At 49.5% G+C, this 19,509-nt stretch overlaps 1 protein-coding gene across 1 annotated transcript; it reads left to right on the top strand.

Annotated features, from left to right (window-relative positions):
- The first annotated feature begins 490 nt into the window (after positions 1-490).
- Positions 491-16,367, top strand: LOC144132815 (uncharacterized). The gene is made up of 2 exons (XM_077665478.1): positions 491-566; positions 14,041-16,367. The coding sequence occupies exon 2, from the start codon at positions 14,107-14,109 to the stop codon at positions 16,216-16,218; it is 2,112 nt and encodes a 703-aa protein (XP_077521604.1). The 5' UTR covers positions 491-566; positions 14,041-14,106; the 3' UTR covers positions 16,219-16,367.
- The last annotated feature ends 3,142 nt before the right edge of the window (positions 16,368-19,509 follow it).

Consider the following 19,509-nt stretch of genomic DNA (forward strand, 5'->3'; position numbering starts at 1 on the left):
ATTAAATGAGTAAAATTTTAATGTTGATCGCCGTCTATATGTTTGCACTAGGGAGAAAAGTTGCACCAAGGGTAGAGACAGTAGTGCACGTCTTCCCTCCACTCCCGAACACGCATGAAGTCATTCACAACCGCTTAACCACGCGACACAAAAAAAGTCGAGTTTTCTCTTATAATGCTTGCGTGAGTGGAAACTCGACCTAATTGCGATCAGCACGTTAACAGAGCTTCATTAACAGCCTGGTCGGGGTTTTAGGCGCCGTGTATGTTGCGTGTGCGCTTCTAATTTGGGCGGCTACTGGGAAGAGCAACGCCGCAAAAGTACGAAACGGATCACTACGGCATCACGAAGAGATCCACTAGAAACTACCGCTCGTCCACCACGTGACTTGTGACACCATGTGATATGGCTGTGTGTGGAACTAATTTCCCATGATCCTCCACGATTGTCACGTGAGGCTCAGAGAGTAGCGTCGAAATCTTTGTTCCCTCGCGAAGGCGGGTGTATGTCGCCGTGTGACTCGACCTGCTGCGCATTCTCCGACCGTGAAACCAGCATCAGTAGCCGTGAGTTCATTTCTTTTCGATTCAGTTGCATGCTACGCTATGTATTTTCGACACAGTTCGACCTACTGCGAACGAATCAGTTGGATTGAAAAGGATTGGCTCGTAGAACACTGCATTGCCCTCATTGCCTGCAGTCACGGTTGCACCTACCCTCGACCCCCTCGCAAGAATGCTCGCCGCTTGCGGGGTGCTCCGATCGGCCTTCGTCTGACGAGCTGCCGAGCGAGGCGGCTGCGTCCTCGTTCCCTCTGCTGCGTAGCTGCCGCTGCTCTGATCGTCGGCTCCTCCGCGTTCGCGTCGGGTGTGCGCGGCCCGCCGAGAGGCGGCTTCCCCCCTTCGTGCTGCAGCGAACCCTTTCCGTGCGCGCTGTTTATATTAATAAATATGACACGCTATATGTGCGTGCATTGTGCCGTGATTGCGACGCTCTACTCGAGAGATACAGAGAACCAGGCGAACTTCTGTTCTCCCATCACCTGCTTTCGGCCATCTCTGCGGCCTTCCCGGCGCTCTCCCACCGTTGCTCCTGCGCTGTCGCGCATGTCTCCTGTGCGGCTTCCTCGCTTTGCAGCGGCCATCGCGCGCGCCGGAGTGAGCCCGCATTCTTCTTCAAGTGACCTTTCCTGGTGGCTCTGCAGTTTATGTACTCCGTTCGGTACGGGACCATATTGCGTGCTCTTATGCTCAGGCACAACCTAGCGCTACCGCTTCGCGCCGGTTATTTAGTGAACCACTCGGGGTTCGTTGATTTCCCTGACTCAGGGACGGCGTCCGCTCTGCATGCGTCGTCCATGCACTTGACTCTCCGTTCCGCATACCGTCTCCAGTACTGTTCGTTTCTGAAAGCCTCTTCGCATGCGTCTTCTTTATGAAGCGGTCTCAGTTGTCGTTTCTCTCTGCCCTCCTCCACTCCCGCTCATCACCGCAGATTCCTTTTTCCCGTCTTCTCATACCTAATCACCCCGTGTGTCGGGAAGGCTACCTGCATTTGAAAGTTCTTGCGGGGTAGTTGGTCCATTTTCGAGAGAAATTAAGGCAGCGCGATTACGACGAAGAGAAGAGGCGGTGAAACGAACGTGCCCGTGGTGTTGTATTCGTTTCTATGCTTCTTGTCCTCGTACTACTTGGGCATAGATAAAATTCCTCGAGAAAGGCTGGCTTACGTGCAGACAGCGGAACGGAAACGAGGAGCTCATACGACTTACTTACGAAGAAAGCGAGCACTCACGAAAGCAAGGAGAATAATGGAATCTTGTATTGTTTTTTATTTGTGGTTTTCATCAATGTGAAATTAGTAGGTTTGTGCGAATAATTGAAAATTTTGAGTATCGATTTGATTATCCTTCTATTCGGTTATTTGAACGAATCAAACGGTATATTTAAAAATTATTCGAAACAAATCGAATATGTTCACAACTCTTCGAATAGTTTTCCAACAGTGGCAGGAGGTTCGAATAAAGGCCGCCGTATGTTTATTCGACGAAACGGCCTAGACCGACTCAGCGGATCATCCTTCCGTAAAAAACAATGGCGGAGCGCCTGGACGCAGTCCATTTTTGTTGTGGCGTTCATGATGCTTGTGCAAGGCCTCTCAGACTGGACAACGCGGAAGGGTTGAGGCAAATTCAGAAAAACCTTGCCATGAAGCTCGATCTCGGAGGCCATTGCTCATACGTAACTGCCACTAGTCTCAGTTCTTGCGGTGCGGCTCTAGGGCCGCCGGGTACTCACCGGTTTTCTAATGGGTACAAGGGTTCCTCCGGGCTGGTGCTCGGCTCTTCTGGAGTGCAATTCTTAAGAAAAGTGTCCTTGACCAAACCAAGCAAATGTTAGTTTTCCTATATATGACTTGGTTGTCTTAGATTTAATATAATAGCGACTTCGCGCTGCGATTCGTTAGTTGAGATGAGTGTTCCGTCTTTTAGCAGCAATAGCTCCAACTTCACAGCTTTTAAACAGATGGCATCGTACACGAGCAGTGCCACAAGTGTCGCTTCAATGTTTCGAACGATTGCTCGTTCTGTGCGAATATTCGCACAAGCAGCGAATTTTAGTTCTAATATTCGATTCGGTATTTAGCTACAATATTCGTGCTTCTTTCAAAATGGTTCGTTTTGGAAAGAGCACTATTCGCACAGCCCTAGAGATTAGTAGTTTATTATTTTATCGCTTGAAGGTAGTTGATAAGGAAGTAGACGAAGAAACGACCACATGCTGCCGGTGGGATCCTAACCCACGGCCTCCGAATTTCGCGTCCAGTGCTCTACCAACCGAGCTACGGCAGCGGCCGTTCAGTCTTACTTTTGTTACTATTTATGTGGGTGTAACCTGAGGTTGAGAGTGTTCACCAGCGCCACCCTCGTACATGCCAATTTTCTCGCGTTAACCCTGCCTTGGTCGTTGAGTGTTTTCTTTTTTTTTTTTGTTGATAAGTCCAGAATCCTAGTTTCAGAGCCGAGAGCGATAGGCCATAAGCATTCAGGGAGAAAAATAGAGCACTCATACCGCACTTATTTTTACAAATGCTCATTTTTTTGTCCACAGACAGTAATAAGATGAAAGAATGTCATTCCATTGCTACCGGTGCTTCATGTTTGACATTCCTGTGAAATTATTACAGAATTGCTCGCGCTCCTAACAACAGATTTCAAGCCTCAGCCTAGGTTAGTAACAACATTCTAAAGAAATATTTTATTTCATTACTTCGTTGTTTTTTGTGGTGTTAATCTAATCATGTGAGTAACCTGTCAAATGTACGCGGTGTTTTCAGATCAATAATGTAACCTACGTATTTGTGTGCCAATAATGCTTTTTTAAGTGCCTGACTAAATTCGCTCTTTATTAGCTTTCTGTTCTCGGTGCATACTTACTTACTTTGTCGGTATAGTTCGAGAATGTTGCTATTCTCCTGTTTTCGCTTGGTATCCTTGGTTCGCAAGTGCCCGTCCTGTTACAATGCCTAGTGAATCGACAGTATGTCACTACCAGTGAGATAAAGGAATTGCACTGCGCGGTACACCTCGCGGGCTTGCGACCCGAACTTTTCGCACATGCTAATGACTTTTCTCCTGTCCTGGTTTTACTATGCCAAACCCTAGAAAATTGAAAAGAATTTTTTTGACGCAGTAAATCACCGACCTTGAATTGAAAAGAGAAGATAAGAAATTCTAACAAAACATATCACACCACACATTTCACTCGAATCGTAGGACGCGCGCATCATGTCCCCCTTTTAACTCAATCACAGATGTATCCATGACACAGCGCCACATGCCTTGCTGATCCGACGACCTTCGGACATGACTAGACGACTTCATATTGCTTTCAGTTTTAGGCCGATCTAACTGGGAACAAAAGCTGCCAATTAAGCTGGGTTGCCTCGTGCCAACAAATATTTGAATGATCTCTATGAACAATTCACTTTCACATCCAACCGCCATTCACTTCACGATAAACTGGTAAAGCATTTCAAAGGTTCCAGCGCTCGTGTCGTCGGTTCTTCCCTTGGTCCCTGTCCTGTGTGCGCTGTTTTTCCTAGAATGACAGAGTGTACTTTATTGTTTCTGACCAGCTGTTGTGCCTTAGTGGCTTTGGCGTTCTGATTTCGAGGCATTGGTCGCGGGTTCGGTCCTGGCCGCGGCAGCCGTATTTCGATGAAGGCGAAATACAAACACACCCCTGTGCTGTGCGATGTCAGAGCATGTTAAAAGAAGTCCAGGTGGTCTATATAGGTTAATCGGGAATCATCCACTACTGCTTCCTTTCATAGCCCGTGTGACACTTCGGGACGTCAAACGCCACAATTTACGTTTGTTCATGTTTTCGGTCTATTATATTTTCGTTTTTCGCCTTAGCGTTACTCTACGACAACATGTGTTCGTGCGAGTTAAAAAAACCTTATCTCTTCTATGCAATTCGCATATATTTATTTCAAACTAATTCTTTCCTACTCGTGCGAAAAACGGACCTATTTCCTGAGCTTTCATTACATTCTGTTGATTCAAGAGCTTAAATATCAGAGGGCTTAAAGTTTAATCCAAAATATCAAAATGATATGATGATATGAAGATAATCCTTGTGGTAGAGCATCCTCCTCGCATTCGGGAGGTGCTGGGTTCGATCCCCGGTGCCGCCGGGTACCCACCGGTTTTAATGGGCACAAGATTTCCCTCAGCCTGGTGCTCGGCTCTTCTGGGTGAGATGCTTGGGAAAAGGGTCTTGACCACCGTTGCTCTGATGAATCAGCGATAAGTTCCGCCGTCAACAACGTTAAATCCGCCTCGTGCGGTAGAAGCCCATTTGTGGCCCTTTTCAATCCAAAATATCAAAATGAAGATAATAAACACCCTCACATAATAAGAGCTTGTTAAAGTGTTTTATTTTTATTACTTTACTTTATTTGCGAAATGAAAGTTTTAAATAACGTTTGAACAGAACCTGGAAAGATATGCTTGTGTCCAAAACGAAAAAGGAACTTAAAGAAGTTGTAAAATAAGAATATCTTCCTATGGCATAGACAGTACTTTTGAAAAAGAAATCACTTCTAACTCGTAGTTCTCCGTCAAGAACACAATCACTTTAGACCCTATATTTCGGCCCTTCAGAGGGAGAAATAGTCGGCCGAACCCTTCGAAGCGTAGGTGGTATCAAATATTGTCCAAATAATGTGAAAATAATACCGATGTGACAAATAACACCGCTAACGCCAGTACCCTTTTCAAAACCTCCCCCAAATCCGGCACCGTGGATCAGTGGTTATGGTGCTCGACTGCTGACACAAATGACGTGGGTTTGATCCCGGATGCTGCCCCGAAAGTCCTGAGTTAGATACCGTGCGCGGCGGTCGGGATCGAACCCAGGACTTTCGGGTGAGGAGTCGGGCACCATAACCACTGATCCACAGCGGCGGTTTTACCGGATGTTTTGAAAAGCGTACTGACAGCGGTCGAATTTCGATGGAGGCGAAATTCTAGAGGCCCGTGTACTGTGTGATGTCAGTGCACGTTAAAGAATCCCAGGCGGTCGAAGTTATCCGGAGTCCCCCACTACGGCGTCCCTCATAGCCTGAGCCGCTTTGGGACTTTAAACCCTCTAAAAACCAAACCAAAAACATCCGCTGAGCAGAGCAAAACGGGCCAAATTAAGAAACTAAGCACGGTGCTGCCAGCGATGTTCTGGGACGGTCCTCGCGTCTTTGTTGCCCTCTGAACTATGATCGGATGATGATGCAGCATTCTGATAGCGGTATAATGCCGAGATCGTCGACAAAGTCTACCGTGGACACAGCTGAGTCACTAGACTTGCCCCGTTTCAGGGCATGTGCCACGCAAGCGGAGGTGGTCATTAACCTACACGATCCTCAGTTTTCACAAGCGGTGCAGAAATCGTGAGTGCGCGGGAAACAGAACCAATAGAAAAAAAACCCTTAGTTTTCAAGCTTCAAGGCTTATGAGTTTGAGGCTGGTGGCTGTTTTAAATAAACTTCATATGTTACGGTTCAGAGGCTCTTTGCTGTTACTGTTAACTTCGCGCACTTTAGCGTGTACTCCCAGACACCCTTGGAGCGCGTCGGGGTAGCGGTCTCGGTCTCAAAGATACCCTCGACTCAGCATGACAATCTCAGCCAGAAACCAGCTACCAAGTGAAAAGGGGTGATCGTTTGGTGCGCAGCATTCGCAGGTTGCAAGCCAGATAAAGGGTCGAAGTGAAAGGTTCACATACAAAAAAAAACTTCATCAAGCAGAGACGACACAGAAAAATTTGTACTAACCCGTAAGGGCGTGTACGTTTACTAGGTGGTCTACATTAAAATGCAATGCATGCAGAGTAACACAAGAGAGGAGTACAATATAACAGAGATATTGTACCTAAGCTGCACCATGCAACAAACGAGACAGACGACACAAAAACAACGCAATTTGTTCACAGGGCACTGCGACAGTCCGATAACAGGAGGACCACGATGAAGCCGTCCCGAAGACTGGCGCGCCCTGCTTCGCTGGTCCGCGGCTGGGCGAACGGTGTTCACCTGGGGGTCATGCGGGAGCGCTTCACTGGAGCTTAATATTGCCATAGTGGTCTACTTGGCGATCAAAAGAGCATTTGGTGCTGTCACCTATGCATTTCTACTTGAGAAGCTGTGCGCATATAGTTTCAGAGTTCAAATATATTACACATATTGTATCAGAGGTCAAATATATAAGCAGCTGAAAAGTTACTTGTCAGACCGCAAGCAACTGACGACACTAAACGATTTCCTATCTAGTTCGCAAACAGTCTTACCACGTGTACCGCACGGCTCAGTCCTCAAGCCCATCTTATTCATCCTTTACATAAATGGCTCTCCTGTGCCAAAGCGTTAGGAAGCTTTAATGTGAACCGGTGACACGATTCGTTCACACAAACGAATGAAGCATTCTCGGTGAACACGTTTCCATTACCACAAAGAAAAACTAGGGCAGCAACAAGGCACAGTTTTCACTTACCTGCATGCCACAACGTACATGGAAAAAGGTGGTTGCAGTTGAGCGCTGCTCTTATATAGAGCGAATTGCTTAAACATGTCAAGCAATCTGCGAGGATTACTGCTGCTCGAGAGGTTTATGCAGAGTAACTAATGAAGGCTCCTTGTCTTTAATCAGGTTTGGTTGGTTACTCTGCGGTGCTCCAACATGTATATATAATTTTCCGTGTATTGATGTGTGTATATTTTCCTTCGGGTGATAGTCCCTAACCTTTGTTGTGTACTGTACTGTTAAATCTTATCAATATTGTTACGGAAAGGCATCCACACAAAGTTGTGCAGCGTAGAGATGCACTGTACGACCTGGGGCATTGCGAACGCTCACACACACACAGCGTCGTCGTCTCCAAGAGCACCGATAGCCACTTCTTTTTGAGCAGATAACACTACCCCCGCGGCGAAGTCACTGTCTCGGTGAAGGCGAGGTGGAGTGGGAATGGTATGGCTTAAGGCGAGCAACGCGCACAATTTGGAAGGAGGTGCAGCGGAGAGGCTCTTATGATGGAGCGGGGCAATCTTGTATGTCACATCTGTCATCTGGCGTAAACACGATAAGGGCCCGTGTAACGAGGCACAAGTTTTGCGCACCAGCCCACACGACGGGACGGGAGCCAGAGGAGGACAAGAGAGCCGGGTGGACAGTGCACACCACGGTGGATACTGTCGTAGCGGCGTGTTTGTGGCCCCTGAGAGGCACACAGTCACTGACGAGCAACCTGGCGGGTGGCGACGGCTCGGGCGATGGCGTCACGAGCATAAGTAGTGAAGGAGTCGACGGCGGCGCGCAGTAACTTATCGAAGGTTATTTATGGGTCTCGTCCCAAAAGAAGATAGAAGGGCGAGTACCTAGTGGTATCATGACGAGAAGAGTTATGAGGTGATGGCCAGAAACGTACATAGAGAGCATGTCAGTGAGCGTGCTGTTGAGACGTTCCGTAAGGGCGTTCGTCTGAGGGTGATAAGCCGTGGTGAATCGGTGTCGAACGGAGCACGAATGAAGAATTTCGTCAATCACTCTGGAGACGAAGCAGCGGCCACGGTCGGTGAGTAGTTGTCTGGGCGTGCCGTGGTGTAGGAGGACGTCGCGTAGAAGGAAGTCAGCTACGTCACTAGAGCAGCTGGTCGGGAGGGCGCGCCTGATCGCGTACCGCGTGGCATAGCCGGTGGCGACGGCGATCCATTTGTTACCCAGTGTGGACACTGGGAACGGGCCAAGCAAGTGAAGGCCAACACGAGAAAACGGCTCGGCTGGGTTGGCTATCGGCTGCAAGTGGCCGGAAGGCAGAGCCGAGGGCTTCTTTCTGCGTTGACAGCGTTCGCAAGCGGCCACATAGCGTTGGACAGAGCGGTAGAGGCGAGGCCAGAAGGAACTCCGACGCAGGCGGGCGTACACCAAGGTGACCAGCCGCCGGAGCGTAGTGGAATTATTCGACGGTGTTAGAACGCAGGTGCTGAGGGATGATAAGCAAGAGCACAGCGCCATCAGGGCGCATACTACGGCGCTAGAGTGGGCTCCCGTCAGTGACGAACATGGCAAGGGAAGGGTCAGGGCGGTCGGTGTTGCGACGGCCGATGATGGAGCGTAAGGTGAGATCCAGGCGCTGTTTGTCAGCAGTGTGTGAGAAGGCAGATATAGAGAAGACATAGGCGTCACAGTCTCTGGTGGAAGGAAGATCAAAGGGATTACTGGACAAGCAGTCTGCATCGTGACGAAGCGGCCCGGATTTTTGCATGACAGGAAATGTGTGCTCTTGCAAAGCGCAATTCCCAGCGCCCAAGGCGGCCAGTAGTGTCCTAGAGGGAAGAGAGCCTGTAAAAAGCGTGGTGGTCGGTTACAACGGTGAACAGTGGGCCAAACAAGTAAGGGCGTAATTTCACAATGGCCCAATCGACGGCCAGTCACCCCCGCTCTGTGATAGAGTAATTCTCCGGTGAAGAAAGTGGGCGGCTGGCATAGGCGATCACGCAGTGGTGGCCGCGTTGCCGCTGATCAGCGATAGCGCCAATCCCGTGGCCGCTGGCGTCTGTGCGGAGTTTCATAGGTGCGGAACGGTCGAAGTGAGCCAAAACAGGTGGGTTGGTGAGGACAGCAATTAGGCTTGAGAAAGTGTCAGCGTGCTGAGTGCCCCTATCGAAAGGAACGTCTTCAGCAGATTGGTGAGAGGGCGGGCGACTTCAGCGAAATTCGGGACAAAACGGTGAAAATAGGAACACAACCCGATGAAACTGCGCACGTCACTCAACGAACGGAAAGTGGGAAATGCACTGACGGGACGGACTTTGTCGGGATGGGGCTGAACGCCAGCAACATTAACCAAGTGGTCGAGAACTTTAAGTTCGTGGTGAACAAAACTGCTTTTCTTTGAGTTAAACTGAAGGCCTGCGTGGCGTAAGAGCGCAAGGGTGGACGAAAATCGATGCAGGTGGCTGTAAAATGTAGGCAAGAAAACATTCACATCGTCCAAGTAGCATAGACAAGCTGTCCACTTAAAGCCGCGCAACAGCAAGTCCATCATGCGTTCAAATGTGGCAGGGGTGTTACAAAGGCCAAAGAGATTAGTTTAAATTGGTAGCGACCGTCTGGGCCGGCGAAAGCGATCGTCTCATGGTCCCCTTCGCCGACAGAAATTTGACAGTAGCCGCTGCGACGCCTGGTGATGCGCACAACGAGGTGCGGGAGAATGACATTACTGTGTAGAACATCGTCGGTAATGGGTCAAGCAACGTAGTCTCCGTCAGGAAGAGGTGGAAAAGGCAGCATAGGGAGGTAGTCAGCAGAGTCAGGGGGCAGGCAAGTGCAGTCCGAGGAGCAAAGGCGGGTAGGGCTGGATAAGGCGTCAGAGCATACGGGCAAGTCAAGTCGAAAACTGCCGCTAGAGGAGTCGATAAGGGCAGAGTGGGCTGTTACGAAGACCAGAGCGAGGACCACGTCGTGAGGGCACTGGTGAAGGACAGTGAAGTGAACCGGAATGTTATGTCCGGCAAAGGATACTCGGGCAGTACACATTCCAATAACGGAACATTCCAGTAACGGCAGCAGTACTGTATCCGGAGTACCCTGGTGCGAACCCAACCGCTGCGCCCGCGTTTCGATTGAGGCGAAACACAAAGGCGCCCGTGTGCTGTGCGATGTCAGTACGTTAAAGATCCCAGGTGGTCGAAATTATTCCGGATCCCTCCACTACGGCACCCTTTTTTTTCCTTTTCTGTCCCTCCTTTATCCCTTCCCTTACGGCGTTTCAGGTGTCCGCCCAGATGTGACACAGATACTGCGCCATTTCCTTTCTCCAAAAACCAATTTTCCAACTTTTCCAGTACTGCCATCGGCGACGCGAACTGTTTGCGAAGCGGGAGCGGTCATCACTTTCTTGGGGTGGCGGCGAAAAGATGCGCTAAGGACGGATGGATACTTGGGCCCCAGTGGTAATGAAGGCTGGGACAGGAACATCATCCACAAAGACGGCAAAGAGAACAGGGACTAGCATTGGTTACAACAGGATTTTCTGACCGCGGCATCAATGCTGCGTCAGCTCTGGGAGCTGCGTCGGCTAGGCGGAAGATGGGGAGGAGCTGCGGCGAGGAAGGGTGGAACGGGAACGGCGGGTTTGCGGAGAAGGTGAGCGGCAGGGCCCATCATCAGGCGGTGTGGTCTCGGCGCGGGGTGACTCAGCCGTACGTGAAGCGACGGGATCCGTAGTTGGCACGACGGTCAACGTAGGAGAAAGAACGGGGAGGAGAGTATCAACGGCTACCGCAGTGACGAGAGATGTGACCGGCCCGCGAGCACCTGAACCAGATGGCCCGAACGTCAGGGCTACGCCACTCCGCCGGATTACGGTAGCGGTAACGGGCCATGAAGGTGATGGTGGGCGTAGCCATAGCGACCACAGGAGGGACGGGGCTCGAACCCAGGTTTTCCATTGTGCGGCTAAAGAGAGCGCCAATGTTTGCAACCTTCTGTCGAACGTCGAACTGAATCGTGTTGTCCGCGGAAGGCGGTGTGGGGGCAATGAGAGCCAGGGCCTCTAATTCGCAGCACACGATCCGAGCCTAGTTGTCGGTGCTAGAAGGCTGCCATAAATTCTGTAGATCCTCGCACGAGGAACTTGCAGCTGTGTTTAGTATAAAAGCCCAAAACGGTGCACAGTTCTGTGGTGTTTGACCTGTTCAAATCTAGCACGGAATCAACCGTGGAGCAGTCCTTGAAGAGGAGAGGGGTTGAAGGCGTCGTCAGCAATTGCTTTTAGTATGTGCCCCACCTTATCTGCCTCGGACATTTCTTGATCAGCTTTTCGGCACAGGGCCAAGACATCCTGAATATAGGAAAGGTAAGATTCCGTAGACGTTTGGGCGTTAGCAGGAATTTCTTAGCAGCGAGCTGCCGTCCAACGGCCTTCCCAAACAAGTCTCGGATCTTCTGTTAGCATGTGATGTAGTATCTTGGTGGTTTCGGAACCATTCGCGTGCGGTTAAAAAACTACGGGGACACTTTGTGGGCCTAAAGTGTGCATCGCGAAAGCCTTCCTGATTACTGGCACCTCGACTGCCTGTTGCTACACGGTTGCTAGACAACTGTGCGTGCGCCGCGCGCCACAGCTGCCACTGAGGCGAGCAGCGCGACTGACGGCACTGTGGCTATGCGCAGGTGCGCATGCGCCGCCTGCTGTAGGGGGTGGGAGGAGGATGCGCTTGTGAGGGAAAGGGTAGCAGCTGACACTGCGCCACGGTGAGCAGGACGGACACCATCACCGCGAGTATAGCGCGCTTACAGGCTTTCGTCTTAATTTCACATAGCGTCCCACTTGCTTATGCTTGCAGAGACGCTCATAAAGCGAGAGTCCAGTCCTCGATATCCACGTCGTCGGTGCCGCAGAAGGTGCCCGAGTCGTGAGAGTGGGCCAGGCCACAATGACAGTCGGTAATGTTGGCGTGGATGGAGCTGCTTCGGTAGTCATCGCGATGGTACCACGGTGACGACCATTGCGTAGATCCAGCTTGTGGGCGTGCCGGGTGGTGTCATTACCCGGCACCTCTACCTAATGTTACGGGAATGTCTCCACAAACAACTGTGGAGCGCAGAGAGGTTCTCTACAACCTGGGGCTTTATAAAGCACACGCACTTAGCGTCGTTGTTTCCAAGAGCACCAACAGTCACTTTTTTATCAGCGGGTTACGCTATTAAGGTATCCAAAACTCAGCTGATATCCTTCTGTAACCCATTAAAGAAAGGGACCCTGGGCCGTTGTGTACTTTTACATACATGTGACTGTGTCCCGTGCTCTTGTGCACCGTTGGTTTGTGCTTTCCGTGTAAAATATCTTGGTTTGCTGTTTGATAGTGGTATACCACGAATTCTCACCTTAATGTCTGTCAGAAATTACGGGCTGTTTCCTGTCTTGTGTTGAGTGTTAGATACTATATGGAATTTTTCGCTAGAAAAACTATCATACAGCCCTGAGTTATAGTATTTTAAGATATGGCGAAACAGTTTACGGGCACTGTGCACTTAATTGGCAAGAAAGACAACTCCATCTTGCGCTCAATCGTAAAAAAAAGAGTGCTTATGAGTTACAGCCTTCAAAGGATTGTGCTGTTTTTTGTCTTCTAAGACCCCCAAACTTTATTTCTCTTATATTTGAAACAGTTTTGCTGAAAGATTTGCGGTCCACTGTGCATAAAGTTCAGTAGATTCCCAGTATATGCCCCAGGCCGAAAAATAGGAATACCATTCCGCGCTGTCCCACTCGTTATGGTAAAAGAACTTACGTTTCTATATATGTGCCTGCATTATTAACTGCGCTGCCTTCAAGTGCATCTTGTCTAAATAGGAATTATAAACTAAAGGAACCACTGCGCTCATCTGTTTTCACCTGACTATGAATTTTACGTTAGAATTTTTGCTATGCAGCAATTTCTCGCCTTTCTCGTCTCGTTAACCCCTTTATGGTCACATTGTCCTCTGCTTCTAATCTCCTGTAGGTGTTGACATACTGTGGGTTTTTAGAGTGTTTGAAGCATCCGGCTATTTTTCGAATTAACTGGCAACATTGGTCTGTTGTTTGTTTTACTTTTTGTTTACTTTTTGTTATTTACGTATTTTTCCTTTTTTATGTATATATAAAGCACTGCACGCGAATTTTCGCTGCTTGCCAGGCTTTGGTAGACCTGAACTTGCAGAGTGTTTTTTAATACGAAATAAACTGATTGATTGAATAACATGTTCAGAAACGTCGCGGAAGCCTCTGAAATTCGTGTTCGCATATACAGTTAGTGGTCTATATAGCTATGGCCAGTGGTTGCAGTAGGGAAAGAGTTCAGCTGTTTTTGCAATTTGATTTTTTTTATTGGCGCCTTAATCGATGTCTTTGCGAACCTACAAAGTATAAGTAAATAACAGATAAACGTCTTTTTATAGACAAACAGGTTTTGATCACCGCGAGACAAGCGCTTACGACAAGGCAAGACACATTAAACCTGTGTGGGCTTCAACTGACTGATCAACGTTGCAGTTAGCCATCATGTTAAGAAACCACTTCTTCAGTGTGACTGCGATTACACGCCTCGCTCTTGGGGTTCTCGTAGGATATATTGATTGAAATACTAAGAGGGCACGTTAAGAAAGCTGGGGATTTGAGTATGCCAATCTGCGTGACGACCGCAGTGGTGGCCTAGCGGTTTGTGCATCCGCCTCGGATGGATGCGGGAGTTGCGGGGTTCGATCCCCAGTGCCACCGGGTGCCCACCGGTGATACCATGGGTACAAGCTTTGCCCTGCCTGGTCCTCGGCTTTAGAGAGAAATGCTTGGGAAATGGTTCTTTGACCCCACCTTGACTTGAATAAACCTTGTGCCATGGCGCTCTTTGCTCACAGAGATCCTTCGCCATAAAAAAAATCATAATGATCATCATCAATCTGCGTGACAAGAATATTTCTTTCTTTTTTTTGTGCAGCTCCGTGTCACGAGCTACCTGCCTGCCTTGGAAAGGACGCCACGGAAAGAGGCTCAAGTTCCAGGCATGGTCGTTATTTGGAGTACAGTCCAGGTTCTTCCCTCTGAGCTGTGTATCTCCTGCACTCGTATTGGCCATAGATCCGTCTGCCAGTTGTTGGGGCGCCTGGAAGCCTTCAACGCCGTCCTGTGCCACTTGGGCCTCCAACTGCGGGAGGATGAAGTCAACCTTGGCGACGTGCGACTGGTGGCGCTCGAATCCTTCCCGCATGAACACCACTTGCAAATGCTGCATTCCGCACGCGTTGCTATTCATCTCCTGCATTGGCTGTTCACGCACCATAGATGCCTCGTGTGTGTCGAACTGACCTGCTACGTCGCCAGATGTGAGCTCCTGGCAGAGGCCCTGACACGCAGCCATGGTGTGAAAAAGTTGCTCGTCCTCTGCTGCGAAGCAGTTGTCAGCAAGGAGGAAGAGTGCATTCATGAACGGGTGCTCCAACTCATCAAGACAATGACGCAGATCGAAGAGCTCCTCTTCCTAAATTGGCGCATGAGATATGACTATTTGTTTGTCAGGACATTTCCTGTCGGCTGCGCGGCGGCCAGGCTAGTAACCATTGACGTGGCACACTTGGAATTGAATGAGAAAGCAGCTATGGAATTCATCGCACAGCTCAGCCGGAGCAACACCGTGACTAGCCTCTCAGTTTCGAAAGGCGTCTTCCGGCTGGATTGTTTTGCCGATTACTTGCAGAACAATCCGACGATCAAGTCACTTGCTCTCAGATCACGATGTGAATCAGAGACAGCCATTTTGCGAAACCTTGTCAGTGCCATCTCTACAATGACAATGTTAGAGGAATTGACTGTTGTGACATGGTACCTTGGAGCTGAAGATATTGATATTTTCGCTCAAGTGGTCGCCCGGAACAGAACCCTAAGGGAGCTGAGCTTGACTTGGCCGATGGAGCCGCTGGAAGACCAATTAGCACTCTGTGCCAGATTGGTGAGAGGCAACCGGCAAAAAACAATGTCCTGGCTGCCTGCATTGAAACACAACTCAGTCCTTGAGTCGCTGACCGTCGACTTTCTCGAGTTGCAAGAGGCAGACTGCCACGCTTTTTTCCGTGCCTTGATGCACAATACCACCCTCACTCGAGTCACCGTTCTGAACCTCCCCTCGGCATGTGACCTGAAGGAAATTTGCGGAACGATTCGAGAGTGTGGTCTCTCGCAAAGGGTGGTCATCAAGAACCACTATGTGGATTACATCACATTCGGGGATATTCCCGACTGCCCGGAAGTTACGGCCGTATCTTTGGATACACTTCGCGTGGTCTGCGACCCTTGCCCTACGTTAGAGATCCTCGGGTCCTGCGGGCACATTAGGTCAGCCTTCTTCATGATAGATTCAGAATACATGAACGAAGTTCACTCCTACCTCTCTGCGTTTATAGCAGGAGCTGCCAATCTTAAAGAGCTTTGGCTGCGGTTGATGGGATATAGTCACAATGAAGCGAATTCGATTCTTTCGAAAGCCCAAAGTTCAGTTGTCGAAGCAGTTTCGTTGAACGCCAACCTCAACGCTGTAACCCTGATAGACTTTGATTTTTCCAATGCCGACTGCGCATTACTCGCTGAATTCGCAGTGCGTGGTGCATATCTCCATGACGTGAAAGTAGATTGTGAAAACAACACTAATCTTGGCTTCTTGCAGCACCTGGCACCAGTCGTCACTGGTAGTTACAACCTCAATCGAGTCCACGTGCCCTATTGTGATGAAGCCAAAGAAGAACACTTCACAGTGCAGGAGGTAACGAGGCGCAACTCCAGCCTCCTCATCCGGGCAATCAGATTCGTGCTGGGCGACATGACAAGCCATTGCGCGCGTGCCCTGGAGTTTGTGTCCGATCATCCGAAGCTCGCAGAAATGGTAGCAGATAGGGCTGCTGTGAAGTGTGACGAAGCTAAGGCAGTGATAAGGCGGGCGTTGTACACCATCAGCGACATGAATGGCTTCTTGAGGGCGGCCTGCGTCGTTATGTACAGGGTCGAATGCTGCACCCGCCGTGACGGCCAGATGCAGCTGGACGAACTGAATTACGATTGCTGGTTGCATGTGAGGAAGTACATCATGGTGGCGGATGTCCAGGAACCTTCGCTTCTGCATCACTAATACAGAGTTGAAAATACGCACAAAAGTACCCGAGTCATACTGCTTTGCATTAGCTTCTGATATCTGCACAATTATACTGTACTAATGTCTTGCTACCCTTGCACAAAGTCAGTTGCGTGGCCGAAATTAAAGCGTGTTTTGTATCTGGCCGTTGTTACTTTCTGAAACTACAGGCTGATATCCAATCGCTGTTTGGGACAAGTGGCCATTGACTTCATTGGCCCCTTGAATTCGCAAGAATACGTGCAGTTGTGCAACTAATGCAGCACTCTTTTTTTTTCGCTGTACAGTACGTAAAATTCTCACAGCATTATTGAAGCAACATTTCGCAATGTCGATCGGCCTTGAAGTATGGTGTCAGTTGCTGAGTCACGAGATGAATTGCAAAGCATGATCAGTGATTTAGACAGGCAGTGCAAAACGGTGGGTCTAAAAATTAACTTGGAGAAAAGCAAAGTGAAGTTCAACAGCCTAGCAAGGGAACAGCAGTTCAAATTTGAAAACGAAGGGCTGGAAGTGGTAAAGGAATCTCCTTAGGGCAGGTAGCGACAGCTGATCCGGATCATGAGAGGGAAATAACTAGAAGGATATGAATGGGGAAGAGCGCATATGGCAGGTTCTCTCAGATCATGAATAGCAGTTTACCAATATCCCTCTAGAGAAAAGTGTACTAAAGCAGTACCTTGCCGGTGCTCACTTGCGGGGTAGAAACGTGGAGGCTAATGAAAAGCGTTCAACTTAAGGACAACGCAGCGAGCCATGGAAAGAATGATATGTGTAACGTTAAGAGAGAGGAAGCGGGGAGAGTGGGCGAGGGAACCAAAGCGGGTTAATGAGCTCGTAGTCGAAATCAAGAAGAAATGGGTTTGGGCAGGGCATGTGATGCGGAGGGAAGACAACCGCTGGTCCTTAATGGTAACGAAGTGGATTAGAAGAAAAGGCAAGCGCAGCAGAGGGCGGCAAAAGGTTAGGTGGGCGGATGAGATTAAGAAGTTCGCAGGGATACGGTGGGCGCAGCTGGCAAAGGACCGGGTTAATTGGACAGACATGGGCGATTCTTTAGCCCGGCAGTGGGTGTAGTCAGACTGATGATGATGATGTCAGTTGTAGAAGGCCTAGAACTCAGTCTGTAATGTCACTACCTTTTAGAGCTTGCCTTCTGTTGAGAGACTGCGAAACTACACGGAGCTTACTGTTAGATAAGCGGGAGGTACAACTCATCTTGACGCGATAGCGCTAAGGAGCTCGTGTCGCAGAAAATCCGGCGACGTGGGCGGCTTCGTTAACCGTGAGAGAAAAATCCCCAGAGAAGCAACCAAGGAAGAAGGTAAGTGGGCGACCTAGGTTTCGTAACCTTGTGGCGTCATCAGTACCTGCCCACCGGATTGTGAGCTAACTGTGCACCGTGTCAGGCGGCAGTTAATGGTTTGTCACGAGAGGTTGCTCGGGAGGAGCAACCTTAGTCTCTCAAGGCCCAGCAGTGGCAGCACCTAAGTCTCCCTACGTTGAACGAATCCAACCGAGAAAGATAACGAAGTATTTGAGATTCTCATTTTAAAATTTTGCGCAACTAAATGAGGACATTAAGCGAAATTATAACTGCGATATGCAGTAAAACATTTTCTTACCAACCTAAGCTCGAGTGGCGGCGATGTGGCGATTAATGATGGCACGGATTGATTGGAATAATTTTAATGCGAATTAATTATTTTGTCATCAAGTTGTGACTGCAATCCAGAGAGCTTAAAGACAGCAAAAATGGCGACTAAACAATACTGTTTATTTGCGCAGACTTGGGCCCACAATGTACTGAAGCGCTCGACGGCGGCGTAGCAACAAGCCTGCTCTGCGGTCGTCGAACAAAACGCCCACCGCTCTCAGCCGTACTCAATGTCAAGCTTATCGCGAACATTCGAGATACGCCGTGGAAAGTTACTGAAGAATCCGCACCGTACACAGCGGTGGCTGGGCCAAGACAACACTTATTGCTTTGGTGCGTGTTAATATAGGCGTTGTGTGAAACGGTTAGAGAAGGAGTGTGAGGAGCACAGCGGCGATAACTGTAGCCTTAAGTGTGAGGAGGACGACAGCGGTGATAACTGTTGCCGTAAGCTGGCGTGACATCATTCCGATGTAGCATATCGCTCACCCTATGGTACATAGCGGCCTGGGGATTTTCGTGTCTAGCGTATTCCTGGCCGCTGTCCCGGTGTCCCATCGACTGGGGGGCTGGCGGTTCCATCTTGGCGGTCAGAGTCACAGGCTCCGTCGTCCAGGTCATGCTCCCCCACACGTGGCTTGATCTGTTCGGTGTGTCGACGAATGTTCTCCCCCCTCTGGACCATCGGCGTTCACCATGCGACTGCCGTCTGGGATGCATGGCTCGCCTCGCCCGAGCTTCTTCACCCAGACATGTTCCCCCGGCCGCAACACACCAGGAACGTGGCGGTCAGCTGTAGACTGCGGAGCGAGAGGCCCCGGTGGTGCCACTGTGTTGTACAGTCTGGAACGGAGCTCGTAGCCCATCAGGAGTTTCGCTGGGCTACTGCCCCCGGCCTGCGGCGTCCTTCGGTGGCTGTGCAGAATCCTTGCCAAGCGTGTTTTCAAAAACCCATGGACATTCTTCAAAAATTCCTTTAACAGTTCGCACGACGCGTTCCGCAAGCCGGTTGGACTGAGTATGATACGTTCTGTCCGGAGATGTTTTATGTTATTCAGCTTCATAAACTCCCGAAATTCAGCACTTTAAATTGCGGGCCATTATCAGAAACCAGCGTGCGGGGCAATCCGAACAAGGTGCGCAGGGCTTCTATGGTGGCGTGGGTTGTGGTGCTTTTCCGGGGTACTGCTCCGATTCATTTACTATGTGAATACACAACGATCAGTAGCATGTGTTCATTGATCGGCCGCGCAAAAGTCAATACGCAGCCTGAACTAACGCTCTCCCGTTTCTGGCCATGCGAACGGGGATTTCTTTGGGGGCATAGGCGCTGTCTGTACGCAACTGGGACACGACCTAGGGCAGGGCGGGGTAAAACGAGACAAAAATTTGCAAACTCATACTATTTTTACTCTTACTTCAAAACACATACGTTGTGCAGGAGCCTTCCTTGCCATCTTAGCTAAGTGGTCAGTAAAACTAAGAAACCTTGCAACATCACAACTATGAATACTCATCAATTATAAAAAAGTCATATTTGTCTTAAGCCCAGTTTTCCGGGACATGGCCGTTTAGTTCAGCAAACTGCCACCACGGGCCACATGACCCTGAACTCCTCTTTTCTTCCCTTT

Source organism: Amblyomma americanum, chromosome 5 (assembly GCF_052857255.1).
Source record: "Amblyomma americanum isolate KBUSLIRL-KWMA chromosome 5, ASM5285725v1, whole genome shotgun sequence".
Taxonomy (NCBI): Eukaryota; Metazoa; Arthropoda; class Arachnida; order Ixodida; family Ixodidae; genus Amblyomma; species Amblyomma americanum.

What these genes read in the sequence shown, in the direction of transcription:
- LOC144132815 (XM_077665478.1), top strand. Translation starts at nt 14,107, where the DNA reads ATGGTCGTTATTTGGAGTACAGTCCAGGTTCTTCCCTCTGAGCTGTGT.